This window comes from Sebastes umbrosus, chromosome 9 (genome assembly GCF_015220745.1).
Source record: "Sebastes umbrosus isolate fSebUmb1 chromosome 9, fSebUmb1.pri, whole genome shotgun sequence".
NCBI classification, from domain to species: Eukaryota; Metazoa; Chordata; class Actinopteri; order Perciformes; family Sebastidae; genus Sebastes; species Sebastes umbrosus.
The window spans coordinates 17687681-17702724 of record NC_051277.1 but is presented as its reverse complement, the minus strand read 5'-3'; the positions used below and the strand labels follow the sequence as shown (position 1 = coordinate 17702724).

Here is a 15044-nt window from a genome sequence, read left to right as displayed (position 1 = left end):
CACCAACCCTCTGCGGGGATCTTGGATAGATATAGAATGTGTTTGACACTATCTTGCCAGAGGAGTCTTTGAATTATGTGTAATTAATTTAACTTGTAGAGGCAGTGAGCACATGGCATTATCACAGCGTATGTGTGGAACTGATGAAAGGAGGAAAAATAATCTGCATTACGTCTTTCTACACTCAGTCTAGTCAAAAAGGGAACCCATGCTCCAAAATAACTTCTCACAAATCTGCGAAAAAGAGTTTTTCCTCTTTTTTTGTGTGTTTTCCTACGAATGTCAAGCAACATGTGTCATTTTTGCTCGTTACATGCATACGCTCTTTTTAAAATAAACTTCCATCTTCACAGGAAACTTGGTTAGGTTTAGGCAAAAAAAACACTTAGTTAGGTTTAGGAAAAAAAAACGTGGTTTGGGTTAAAATAACTACAGAAGTTACGTGACAAATAAATCAACGTTGTCTTCTGGTTTCACACGGGGTACGAACACCAGTCTCCTGGGGCGAAAGTCTGGTGTTTTTTGACCGATCCATCCACCCCGACCTCGTCCCTACGTGACGTTTGTCGCTCTTCATACTTCGGGTTCACGATTACATGGATTACATACATATTAATTTGTGGGATATATACAAATTACGGTGCATTACTTTTCGTAGGTATATCTACAAACGGTGTATGAGAAAAGCCTGAATAATAAACGTCTAGATTCCATGTGGAAGCATGCTCATAGACAAAGCGATGAAGGTAAATGCAGAGACATAGACAGGGAAACACAGTGACAGACAGTGAATGCAGACGTGAGGACAGAGTCCTGCCTATGCGGTCAAAGTTGAAGCGAGGCCATTGGCTCTTTATTCTCACATTGACCTAATTAACATGTTGTATAATAGAAGGGCAGAGGTGAATAGCATGGTGCATTGTTATTTCAATAACAATCAGAGCATAAATGTGTCCGTTGGTCTATTAAAGAGCAAAATACTAAGAAAAAGATTTGCAAAATGAACTAGAAACGACTGTAGATGCACTGAAAAACAAGCAAGAAATTGCAGATTTTTGCCCCAAATCATGTTCATTACAAACAACTTTGTTGTGTGAATCAAGAGGGAGGTCAATCAGTCAGTTGAGACTCTTTATACACAAACGTACACACAGGGTTTTGTAATGTACTGTTGTATAATCTCCAACTGAGCATAAGGAAGCCATTCTTTGCTCATTTGAACTAAAGTAATCCATTTATCTTCATAACGGCTCATATCCTGATACCTCAAATGAATTTAGTCTGATGAAACGCTCCCCAGAAAACAACACAGGCTGCTTGTGAGCCTCGAGACCGTCTATGAAAGGTGAGCTGTACAATTGAATCCCAGCTTTAGTATGGAGAGCCTCCCTGCGACGATGATTAAATGAAACCTCGGTGAACTTTTAAATGGCAAACAATAAAGTTGCTTCATGTCTGAAAAAGAGCATACTTTCAGAAACAGCTAACAACTTGAATCTCTGAACATTAAAATAAAACCAAAAAAGAGCAGACACATATCAAATGATGAGTGCCCTTAAAGGATTAGTCGTTTATATTTTCAGCAACATATTTTTTTTTTGCTCCGAGGGCTTGAATTATGCAAATGAGAATTCAGAAAAAAACACACTGGGTGGCAATCGGTTAAGACCGTGTCATCAAAAGCTCTCAAATAATCAAAACAGTATCTAATGTGCACTCGCTTTCTACTGCTGGGTGAAGCTGGTGCTGCTCAGAAGCCTCTGTAAGCCGGCGACTTAATGGATTTTTCAACTGATGTCTTAGCTGCTCTTCCACCAAGTCCACCATAATCTGTTGTCACTGGAAACAACATTTGAGCAGGTTGTTGACCGCGCAAAGAGGAGAGGCGAGACGGGTTTAATGGACGGGTTATTATTTGGCAACATGTGCTGCAAACAATTTTAGAGATGATTACTCCCTCTCTCTCAGAATAATGGACAATATGGTAGGGTCTTTGTGTGTGTGTGTGTGTGTGTGTGTGTGTGTGTGTGTCTCACCGCGTGTAAAGACGCTCTCATCTAAAGCCGAAATAAAACAGTCTAATCATAGTTTACAGTTTTTTGCGATTGCTTACACACGAAAAGTGAATGCTTAACCAAGCCTTACACAAAGGCAACAAAAGTACAAACACATATTCTGTTTGCACTTTGTTTGTGATTCTGCAACACACGTCTTACAAAACACTACACTACTCTTTCTTACATTAGACACACACGTTCAAGAATGAAATCTCTTGCAATCATTGGGAAAACACTTCTATTCAAAATGCAACACATAACTGAAGTTGGAAACACACATACACATGAAAACACACTAACTGAACACTAATCAGTTTGAGACTTAGCACTACAGATAGACCTCAGACAAAGACAATAGAAGCAAAGAGGTAAAACTCTGCATTTTTGACAATAACCGCTGGATGGCACTGCGATAATAGCGCTGCCGCTATTTTGAACTGAAAATGCGAATATCCCTCTCCAGAGGCATTTGGAGCAGAGCCAGTGTGTAGAGTGTGTGTGTGTAGTGAGTGATGAAGCAAGAGAGAGAGCGGTGGCGACGGCAGAGAGTAACGTTATCGATTCCGGCCCAAGCAAGAAAAGTTCACAGTGTTTGGTTTGTCCCTTCTAGGCTACTGTAGAAACACCGTTAAGAGGACCCGCTCCCTTATGTAGATATAAACGGCTCATTCTAAGTTAACAAAAACATGATTATTATTATCAGGTGAAACACTAAACACTAGACACTAAAGAAAACATACTTATTAATATTATATTCCATTTCTGCCAATAGATCCCCCTAATTGCTACACACTGGTCCTTTAAAGGAACAATATGAAGCACTGACAGCTAGTGTTTAAAATGGGTAACAGCAGTCCAAATTCAAAACATGGGAGCCGTGGCCCGTCCGCTCCCCAGGAGAACATACTGGCTGTAGTATTATTGTCGGAGAAGCCAGTATTTTTTTCGGCATGTTTCCTTCTGATGTCATATCATGGTCATTTTATGATTTATTACAGTAAATATGTTTTATTATGGTCTTTTAAAGTCATTTTCAGGAAAGATTCTGGTTATGGTTAATATAAAACCAACCTTGAATATAAGCAGGACGCTAAATGTGGACAGCAGTCAAAGTCACATGCTTTGTACACCCCACCATCTACAGACAGCGACCTCCACCCGAAGAGGCTTTTGGTGCCATAATGTCACGCTACTTCTGCCATTCCTTTTGAGACACAACAGTCATAACTGGCAAAGCCACAAGAGCTCATTGTTAGGTAAATATAGACAGATGGTTTTACTTATTGAAACAAATGCTGTTGTTTTCTAATCTTCCAGCCATAACCTTGTAAACTGAAGGTAAAGTGACTATAATAATAACAGCTGCTTTTAGCAATCAAGTCAAACCCCAAACAGATTTGAGTTGTTAATCCTCAAGGCCCTAAAGGAGTTAAAATAGTTTTCAGAATGAGAAGCAGAGAAGGGTGGAGGACAAGCAGAGTCACATGATAAGGACGCTCTTGCACTCCCCAGAACATGGGAATAGTGTGTGTTTTGTTTGAGATTAGGCATGACGGCTGAGTCTCCTTAGAGAGAGTGGAGAGGAGCACCTTGCACAGCGCTGCTCACCATGATCACGCCTGCATAATCCTGTTATTCTGCTGCAGAGTCACCTCTGAACGCTTCCCTTTCCGACGCTGTTCTTAACAGAACAACAATGTTTTTTTGTTTGCTGAAACAACCTAAGTTTACGTGACCTCTAGTGGTCTCCTCTCTTTTGGCCTCGCAGGCAAACATCCATTTCCAACACACCCGTGATTATTTGAATTACTCAAGGTGCATTTCATTCATCTTTCTTGACCCTTAAACAGCCTCAAATATGAACACATCGCCGGCTGACATCAATCAAGTGCTCCTGCGGTGTTTTATGTGTACTTCCCTCTTTCCTCCGTCTCCTGCATTTCACTCCGCTACCCTCTACTAGACAGCCTTTTACCGACCCAGACTCTCAGGAGAACAAGCCCTGCTCTTTGTCTGCAATCACTGCGGACACACTCTGACACACTTTCTCCCTCTCATCCACACACACACACACACACACACCTAGTTCAGTCCTTGTGTTCAGTGTTCGGAAATCTTTCATCTCTCGACAAAGCTCTTTTGCTGCCTCAGAGGATCCTCCACAAGCACTTAAAACCTCACCTCTGGGAGGGTGAGATTTAGAGTTTGCCTCTGTCCTGAAACCCTTGGCGCTCATAGGGCAACAAACCACCCATATACACATGGGCACGTGTCCACACACACACACACACACACACACTTAGATGTCTGTACAGTAAGTCCTGCAGCAAGTTCACAATGCTGCCATCTCAAATTCTTTCCACACGCATTCAGGCTGGCTGCCTCCATGTGGAAGAGGCCTTCGCTGCTGCTGCTCTCTTTCCTCGCTTATTTTTCCATCTCTCCTAAAGCGTCCATGTGATGTGTATTTGGGTAAACAAGCGGGCAACTGCAGTGGCAGCCTTTAGAAAAAAAACCCAGCGCTGAGAGACCTGGTGAATATATTCTGTCCACGGCGCTGCTGCTCTCATATTTATTCTCCTGTACAAAAGTTACAAAACCAGAGTGTATCTACCAGTGGATGGAGAGTTTCTTAAATATGTATTTGGCAATTTGGTTGCTTCAAATGGCAGTGAGTTGTGACTGTCTGCATTGAATTACTATGAATAAAACAATGTGATTTTTTTTTTCAAATTTTGGGCTTTTTGTTGCCTTCATTTGACCGAGAGAGTGATAGTTGTGAAAGGGGGAGAGAGAGGGGATGACATGCAGCAAAGGGCCACAAGTGGGATTTGAACCTCAGGTCACTGCGGTAAGGACTCAGCCTTGATATATGGGACGCTCTACTAATGTAGGTGAGCTATCAGGGCGCCCCATGTTGGTTTTTAAAAATCTGCACCTCAGAAGATGTTTTCAAAAATATCCCTTTTTTGTGGACGAGAGGCCAAAACGTAGAGGAAAATATCTGTTTTTAAAAATATCTGTATACGTGTGGACAGAGCCTCAGAGATAAAGTTGCAATTACAAATTTGTCGGCTACTTCAGCACCACGGACAGCACCATGGATTTATCAATACACAGCACAGTTAGGCTACTGATATTTCAGCGCCATGTTCGAGGCCTTAGAGTCTAGCTTTCACAAACTTCAGTCAGATAAAGGTTCACTGAGTGAGGCAGATTAGAAGAAGAAGTTAGAGATTCATTTATTGTCTTTAAATTATCATGAATTCTTTTTGCCACAATAATCGTGTAGTGAAAATATGATATTGTGACAGCCCTAACTGCAATACAGAGAATTATCCTTAATCTTCATATCTATATGGAGGTGTTTAGCCACTTTTAGCTCACTGTTTTAGTTTCAAGGTTCATGTACACATAGTTTAGTGTCACCAAAGTTATTTTTATGAAATGGTCACTATATCCTGACAGTAGTGCATGAGACAGGTAATCTGAAAAAAAAAAATGTTTTCCTAGGTGTCGTCCTGTGCTTGGAAGATTTCCCATCGTCAAAAGAAAACAACCAATCAGAGCTGAGGAGTTGTCAATCACTACTCCCGAAGCTCATAAACTCTGATCAAACGGTCAAACTAGGCAGCGCTGATCAAATATGAATTAAGATTCTGTTACTGCAGTGACTATTTCTCACCTCAAATGTTTTCAGAAAAATCTTGTAGTGTACTGTTTAGCTGTAAAATTAGAAAGTTTGCTCCGGCCGAACGGCAGTGCTTGGTTTTGGCTTAGCTGTTTTTAATATGGCGGCCGGGTCACAATCTTTCTCATTTTACAGCCAAACAGTATACTACAAGATGTTTCTGAAAACATTTGTGATGAGAAATAGGCATTACAGTAACAGAATCTTGATTCATATTTGATCAACGAAGCCAAGTTTGACTGAGTTTCGCGAGCATTGATTGACAGCTGCCCAGACACTGCTTGGCACCAGCTCGGCTGTGGTTGGTTGTTATCAGGCGCGTTGAAATCTTGCAAATGGCATATTTTCTCAAGGTTACCATCTGCAGTTTTAATGGCCAAAATCAGTCATTGTAGCTTTAACTCACTGAAACCACCCATCTTCATAATTCCAGCCCAAATTTAAATATGCTTGTAGTAAAATCTCTCTCGAGCCAAAAAATGAAAAAGTATAAAGGCATCCTGGGAATATATTTTACCTTGGATTCTTTGATCTTCACAGCAATGACCTGTTTTCTCTGGCGGATGATCTCCACGAGCTCATCACACTCCTCCACCAGCTTGGCTTCATGCATGGCTGTGTTCACCTGGAGACACAGACAGGTACACATGTGAACATGAGGCTTGCTTACACACACACACAAAATCACGTGGTTACATTTTAAAACAATATATGCCAGTTTTTGTAAGATTTCTGGATCGGCATCCATGACGATTCTTAATCATTATTACATGCAGAGCATGTCAGTGTTTTTCCATTTCATTATGCATTCTGCACACAAGGAAAAGCCACCTCTAACAAGATGATGTGCTCCTGGATTAGAACTAAATTGAAATCACCTGAGATAAGTGATTCACAACTCTTTAATTTACTCTGGAAAGACGAGAAATCATGTTACATTACGGTGCACATACACTGATCCAGGCATCCCTGGAATGCATACAGTAGATAAACTGGTTGTTTCACAGTCACCCATTTAGTGGGCATTGAAGGTGATCATTTATCATTCTCTAAAATGTTCTGTTCCTTGCTGGAGCGAAACTCTGGATTTATCCCACCTCCTTTAGTACATAACCCTATCTCATTATACCAGAAAGCCCATAATATGCTGCATGAAATTCATAGTTACACCTTTTTTTTCTAAAACATGTTTATTTCACTCATTATGAACAAGAAATATGTTGAGGATTGTTGGAATATTCAACTCTTCATTAAAAAAGCTCCCGCAAAGAGCGCTGTGTAGACACTCATTAATTCACTGACAGATTTTTGCTTACACCGCCACGCTGATTTAATAGATTCTGTGATTATTTTAGGACCAAAGTTGCCACGGCAACTCATCGTCAGTTCACCATCTCAGACTAACACTAAATGAACAGCCAGCGACTTCAAACTTGTGTGGGTGTGTGTGTGTGTTACTCAGACGCTATGGGTGTTTGCTGATTTGGAGCGCTGAACTGCTACCAACAGTTTTGCCAGTTGTAAATACAATTATACACCAAAACACATTTGACCCAAAACAACTCAGGAACTGATGGCTGATGACCAATCTAAAGGGATGCAAACACAAACTTGTGAGTGAGAAACCACATTGCTCATCTGAATGATACGTGTTCTGATTGGCCACTGCACATCACACAGAGAGAAACCTTATCACTGCTTTGTTTGCTCTAAGAGTGCTTTATCAGGATTTCCACATATGATATGTTGTTGTACATTGGTATAAAGATGTACCATCTAACATAAGGTTGCCACAAAGTTGCCAGTCACACATTGTGAGTGCCACTCTGCCACAGTGGTGACAGGAGTCATCATTATTTTGTCTGCGGGAGCCAATTCAGAACATCAGAGAAATCACAGATTTACTTCAGAATGTACTCTACAACCCAGCACGATGACTGTGGGGAGCTTTCACTCAAACTGGCAGCTTCAGAAGTATCCAGGAAAGCCACGCTGGAGAGGAGGAATTCCACTAACGCATCAGATAGAGGCTCACCATCAAGGATGGCCTCAAGGCCACCAAAATTCACAAACAACACAGCTGCTTAAACTGCTTCACTAGATTCTATAGTGTTTGTTGTCACAAAAGCACTGGTGAGTGTTTTCTGCAGTGCACTGACTGTAGCAAGAGGACTGCCGAGCTGGTAAACCTAATACAGTAATACACAAGAGAATACATTGTGAGGAGAGACCCTTTCACTGCTCTGACTGGGTTTGGTAATCCTTAAGACACATTCAAATCAAACATCATTGTGACAATAAAGACACACCTATTTGAGATCAAATCACACTCTAGGCCCACCTGCCCGCCAGCGACTCGCTTGAGCTAGCATGGCGAATGAAGATATACTGTAAATGTTTTACATGGTTAGATCAGTTAGATTCTCTGATTCTCCATAATTCAATCGTTCAGTTCATTTTACGGAAACCATGAGCACTAAAGCAAAGTTCATTCAGATTTAATGGTGTGGTGTTGAGTACTGTTTGTGTTTGATGAGTGTTTCCCCTTAACTAAACCTGAACCAACCCTTATCCTTGACCCTAACTACAGAGGGGGCGCATCATTTTAACAGGAGGGGAACACTATTCAACAAGGGAACAGACTTCAACATAACACCGGGATGGTCAACAAGAGACACAAAAAAGTGGTGACTCCTGACGTTACCGTTGAAGCGGTTAAAAAGTCAGAATATGTCTCCATTTCTCGATTTTTATATTCCTTTAGCCCATAAGGGTCCACCGATCAAATAGCAAATCATTCAAGCCAATCAAACAAGCACAGTTTCAGAAACTACAAAAATGACCGCTTTCAAATGAGGCCTCATACATTCATTTTGACAATACAGTTCTTCTGTTATCAGCTTTTCTACTTGGGTGGGCCTTACAAGGTTAAATGGCTCACAACTACACTGAAAGGTTCTGTAAAATTGAAGCAGAATATCTAAGAAAGTCTTTTCATTCAGGATTTGGAGGCACTTCTTTATAACTAATTGTCGAACTGAAGAAAGAGTGAACAGGTCATGATGATATTAAAAAAACTTTTCTGAAAACTTACGAATAAAAGAGTTGATTTCAGGTTTATAACCACTCTTCTATAGTTATAGTTTCTCAATGGTTGTCTCCAATGAATTTTGCTTGTATCACTCTAAATTATTTTTACCACCTGTGGATTTTGTCTCTATACTTTTTACCGATAAGGTAATTTAATTTAACTTAGTGCTTTCTCATACTGAGTACAGGATGAAACTATACGTCTACAGAGAGATTCATCTCCTTTCCTCGGCCCTAAATTTGACAGGGTTGTGACTTTCTGTCATCAAACTACTTACCCCAACAACCAAGTTCCACTCATCACGCCACAAAGCTCATTACAAAGCGCCGATCCACTTAAACCTCATTATTCACACTCACACACACACAACACACAATTAATTCTGCTATGAGCAATGTTATGACTGCAGGTTAGTACTTAAGCAGGATAAATGCAGCCGTCCAGGATCACTATGAATTACAACTGAGCTACTTGGCAGCTTAGAGTTACGGCAACAATCTTCATCTCCGTCCTCCTCCTCCTCTTTCACCTCACTCAAAACCATCTCCTCCTCCTCCTCCTCCTCCTCCTAACTTCATTATCCAATCCCTGCTACACAAACACTGTCACAAACTGCGCATCTCCCTATTCATCAGGCTCTTCTGCAGGTGCACTGAAAACACACAGCCAACTCCACATTAAAGTATAACTGTGTGTGGGTCTATTATTGGAGTATGTGGAAAACAACCACAGCAAGATTGAGACTTTCCAGCTGCTCCAAACAAAAGCTGCAACCAGTGTGCTAATTTAAAGAGGACCTATTAGGCTTATTTTCAGGTGCATACTTGTATTTTGGGTTTCTACTAGAACATGTTTTACATGCTTTAATGTTCAAAAACGCTTTACTTTTCTCATACCAGAACCTCTTTTCACCCTCTGTCTGAAACGCTCTGTTTGAGCTCTTGCCCCGCCCCCCTCCCGTAAAGCTCAGTCTGCTCTGATTGGTCAGCTGGCCCACTCTGTTGTGATTGGTCAACCAAAACTAACTTTTCGGACTATGCTCCAGCTCCGCTCTTACTATCTTTGTTTGAAGGCGTGCCAAACTAGCCACTAGGCCGGTATTATGCAAATGTGTTGCTTGGTGACATCACCACGTCACAGAAGAAAAGGCGGGACTTCTAGCAACGTGTTTCAGGCAGTTCGAGAACAATGTTTCTGTGGGGGAGAGTAACTCCCTTTGGCATGGACTTTGGGCGTTGCAGCCCTTTTACATGAACAAAATCTATCTAAGACACTAAAGGAAATGGAAAAAGGACAATAGGTCCTCTTTAAAATGCCATAAAGTATAATAAAGGGATCTTATTGATTGATAATATTTATTATTATGATATTTCGCAAACTAATTGGTTTTCACATTTCATGTTGGGATTATTGTACACAAATTTAGCACACCAGATCTGTCACATCTTATTTATACATCCTTTTAATGGACGTCTATTCTCACTCGGCTGCACATTCATCTTAACGGAAATGCAGCTGACATTTGAGTGCACCTCATTCAGCGCCATCCACTCATTATCTCATAAAAAAACAAGATAAAATAAAACAAATATCACGGCCAAGTCTTAGCATCAGCAGCCATAATTACACTCTTATTAGGTGAGGAGATGCAGACATAATTAGCAACTGAATAGTGTTAAATAAGCCCATCTAGACCATTATGGCGATCACAATGAAGCCCACAGAGTGCGATCTGACAGCAGAATCATTAAATGAAATATCCATTACAAACCTTCATCACATCTTCCACCTCTGGTTCTTTTTACAGGAGGGTTACATTGAGCGCATATCCTCCCATACATCATTAGGTTGAGTTCAGCTCCCACACTATGTCAAGATTAAATTTATCGCCCATATTTTTATACCGTGGAAATACTGCATTACTTACAAGCTCAATTGAATTAAAATGAGCTATGCAGCTACAAATGACTGACAGTCACCATTCTATTATCCAGGTCCCTTACCGCCCCCCATCAATTAAAATAGGCTTATTGTCTCCGCTGAATATTAATGTTGATTCTGTGTTATATCATTAAAAAAGCATGTCATTGAATGCTAAATAACCAAAGATATTCCAAAAGTTTTGAGATGGGATTGTCTTGGAAACTATTCTAGATGGTGAAGTGAATGCCACACAATGTTAAATCTGTCCAACAGTGATCTAAGGGCTGATAAGAGTGTTCAATAAAGCAAAACCTAAAAAGGACAGACTCAATGGATTACGTGGCTAAAATGAGGATCCATGTTAAGAAGGAAATCACAAAACGCTATTACTATTATATTCTTCCAGGTCTGCAATAACCCCCAAACAGCATAACTACAGTTAGAACAATTAACATATTGAGAAATAAATCAAATATAATTTTGAATAAAGGATTATTAAGGATTATTTATGAGCTAAAATACCACATGCTTCCTGAATATTGGCATTTAATCTCTGAACCAACACGTGATGGGTTTAGACCATTATTTTTTGACATTTTACAAATAAGATATGCAATTAATGAAGGCAAAACGTGATATATTTATTGATGTGTGCAATCACTAGTTGTTACCCTGTACATAACTGGTAACTCACTTTTGTTTCTCATGCAGATTTGAAACTACCACTTCTTCCTCTAGACATTGTAATCTCTCACTATTTTGTGATTTGGAGAAAATCTGTTGACTCCAGATAGACGAACTTCTAAATTGTGTATGTGTGAGTTTTAATGATGTTGCAATTCTCATTCAGTCTTGATAAAGCTATGTGTATTTGTCACAGCTGCAAACCATAATAACATCGCAAACCCTGGCAAACAATGCTAAATTACCCGCCGCCCACCCTCACATAACAAATCCCAGTTTATTTTATGTTTAAATCTTCACAAACTCAAGTTGTGTTATCATGCATTGTCCAAACTCATACAAATGTATTTTGTGGAGATCCCAAAGTGTTCATGCATACCAACTATGGCAGCTGTATAAAATGATTCACAAAATGTCTACACCACATATTACACATCTGTGGTAAACCAAGAATAAAAACCTTGGATTTGAATTTTTCATTCAGTGTATGCACTGGATGTGTTGGAATGAGTAGATAAAGAATATTTAATATATTTGATACAGTGTGAATTTTCTTAAGGAAACCTAGAGGAAATTTTAGGGGAACAGAAATAGTTTAAGAGATCAATGGCTGCCTTACACAACGTCAAAGACTGGAAATGTCATCTCTGACAGATCAAATCGGACCGCTGATATACAACCAATGATAATTGTTTTAATAATTATTATGGGGCATTTTATGCTTTATTAGATAGTTGATAGTAAAATGAGCGAATGACGCACAACAAAATCTCAGCTGGATGTGAATCAGGGATGTTGGGGTTCATGGTTGGCGCCTTAACCCCTTGGCCACCAGTGCTCCCCCAACATAGATCATAACTGGCACCGTCCAATCTATGGTCACGCTGGGGCTGGGAGACGATTCAAGCTTAGCTGCTATTCACTTTCAGCAGAATTGACATTATCATATAGTGTTTTACAAAATACTGTTATATTGTAAATATTGTAAATTAATGATTCTAAGCAAACTGCAATTCAAAACTACAGTAAAAACTAATTTTAATGCACTGAACATTATTTATTCTGTTGTAATTTTGCAGACATTTGCCATGTGTGGTATATATATCAATATCGCAAACAAATTGCCCTGCCCTAGAGCACACCCAGCGACTTCAGCATGTGGACATCCGGGATTCCAATTGTAGACAACAAGCACAGTAAATTGGACGATGTATGGCTCCCAAAGCGACCTACTCTAGCCAAATTGGCTCCCATTCAAGCTTAGAGAGGACTGGTCCAGGTTGGGAGCAGCTGTTAACCTCTCGCTGACTCCAAGGCCTTCACATCTTGGATCAATTCTGTGCTCATTCCACTCCAATCAGCCTCTCTTGCCTCCGATCCCACTTTACTTTTTCCCACTTCTTTCCATCATACCCCTGGTCCCCATTCTGTCTACAACACCACCCCCATCCTTTCCCCTCTGTCTCTCAGACATGATCTTCTCAAAGAGATGCAAGTATTCACTCTGACAGCTTTATCTCTGATGCTGTCCACAGATTCAGGGATAGTTCTCAGAGATTTATGACACTTGGCTCTAAAAACAGGGAACAGTGGCTTTATGGAGTATAGAGTAAAAGAAACTGTGAGATATAAATCATGGATGTTGTGTCAGGAAGAGGTGATACATGTAATTTGAAATGCTTCACTGGTAATGAATATTAAGTACCCACAAAGGGTTTATGTCAACCATATTTACTTACGTAACAATCACTGATTAATCATCATGGATATTATCATAGATGATGATATATATGTGTTTGTAGATAAACCTAGACAGTCTTGTTGAAGCGGTAAATTGATTCTATTTCAATCATTTTAGCTGATGGCCACGTTGGTCCGCTGTCAGTCGGTCCACCACTTTGGTACAGACTGAAATATCTCAACAACTCTTAGATGGATTGCCATGAAATTTTGTACCCACGTCCTTGGTGCCCTAATGACTTTGGTGATCCCCGGACTTTTAGCGCCACGGTCATGTCACAGTTCTCACTTATCCCGTAAGAGGTCTCAACATCTACTTGATAAATTGGCACGAGATTTTGTACAGACAATGTAATCTAAAGACAATGATGATCCTCTCACCTTTTTATCTAGTGGTCCAAATTTCAATCTGTCCAATACTTTGGTTTAGCTACAAAACTAAAGACATTCCCATCAGCTTCACTTCGTGTTTAGCGCTAATTGTCAAATGTTAGCATGCCAAAATGCTGAACTAAGATGGTGAACATGGTAAAAATGATGTGCCTAACCACTAAACTTAAGCCTGCTTATGTTAGCATGTGGCTTAAAGCATTTCTTAACTAGAAGGTAACCCGCAATTTGCAAAAGTTTTTTGCAAGTTTTTCGTAATTTGGGGGTTACCTTCTACACATCGCCCTTAAAACATCGCTGCTCTTTTTCTAAAAATGAATGGACTCGACAGATGGAAGGAGGAACATTGACATAAAAACTTTACACAAAAACTTACAAATATATAGATTTGCAGATGAAAACACGGTGCGGCCATGTGTTAAAAGCCCAAACACACAATAACAACTCTAAGAAGGCGAGCATTTTATTTCATTATATGCCATTATCCCGCTGCATTGATGTCCTCATCTTTTGCTGAAAGTGGAAACCGCAAATGGCTTTAGAAATATAGGAAAGACAAACAACACCGGCAGACACTTCGATCTCGTTGAGGCTCCGGTAGAAAGGTAAAGAGAGGCGAGATGAGACCTGATACAAAGGATTAAGCAGCATTACAGCCGTCTCCACGCGGCTCATTCATATTCTGCACACAGTGGGATCAGCTTCAGTGTACATAAACCTAGACGGGTCTGGCTAATGACTTACAGCTCAATGTTTAATCAGTAGACATACATGTCTGAGCATTAAAACCCACTGGGCTTCTGTTTGATGTGATTCTTTCCTTTTTCCATCAGTCCTAATACGCGCACACTTACAACCTTATCAGGGAGCTAATTCAGTTTCCTCCCAGCTGGCAGCACAATACCCCGGGTTGGAAAAAATGGCTGCTTCTCTGACTGCTTCCTTAAACAATGCTTACTGCACATTAGCTGTGTCTGGATGAGGAGTTCCCTACTGTGTATATCACAGTACAGTATAACCTAATTAAAAATCCGCCAAAAATTTGCCTCGTCGCAACACAATCAGTGTTTCAAGAGGGTTAGCTGAAACACAAATGTAGAGACTAAGAGGGAGATAAAGTGGGACAGAGCAAAATGGAAAGACAGACAATCGGATCAGCTGTCAAGCTGCCAGACGAATTCAGAGGAGAGGGAACGCAAAATCACGAACTTCACAACACTGACAAAGTTCCAAGTCTCAAGTGCACAAGCCTTTAAGGATAAGAGACTCCCTGGGAATTAAATGAAATGCCCATTTGAACAAGAGGGGGAAAACTTATGCTGCTACTAAACGGTGGCTGGCATGGGACACAATATAAAACTTTGCAAACAGCTGGGTTCCGCTTATGAGGTGGCAACTCATACTCATACTTAAATATAAGCAATGAACATGAGGCAGCACATGCACATGAATAAAGGTTAGCTGATTG

The 15044-nt window shown here is 40.3% G+C and overlaps 1 protein-coding gene across 4 annotated transcripts in view; it reads right to left on the bottom strand.

Moving 5' to 3' along the window:
* mid2 (midline 2) overlaps positions 1–15044 on the bottom strand; it is a 189306-nt gene that overhangs the window by 41346 nt on the left and 132916 nt on the right. For all 4 annotated transcript variants that reach the window (XM_037780378.1, XM_037780376.1, XM_037780379.1 and 1 more), the window contains one exon: positions 6266–6373. In XM_037780378.1, the coding sequence (XP_037636306.1) occupies positions 6266–6373 (108 nt within the window). The remainder of the gene's footprint in view (positions 1–6265; positions 6374–15044) is intronic.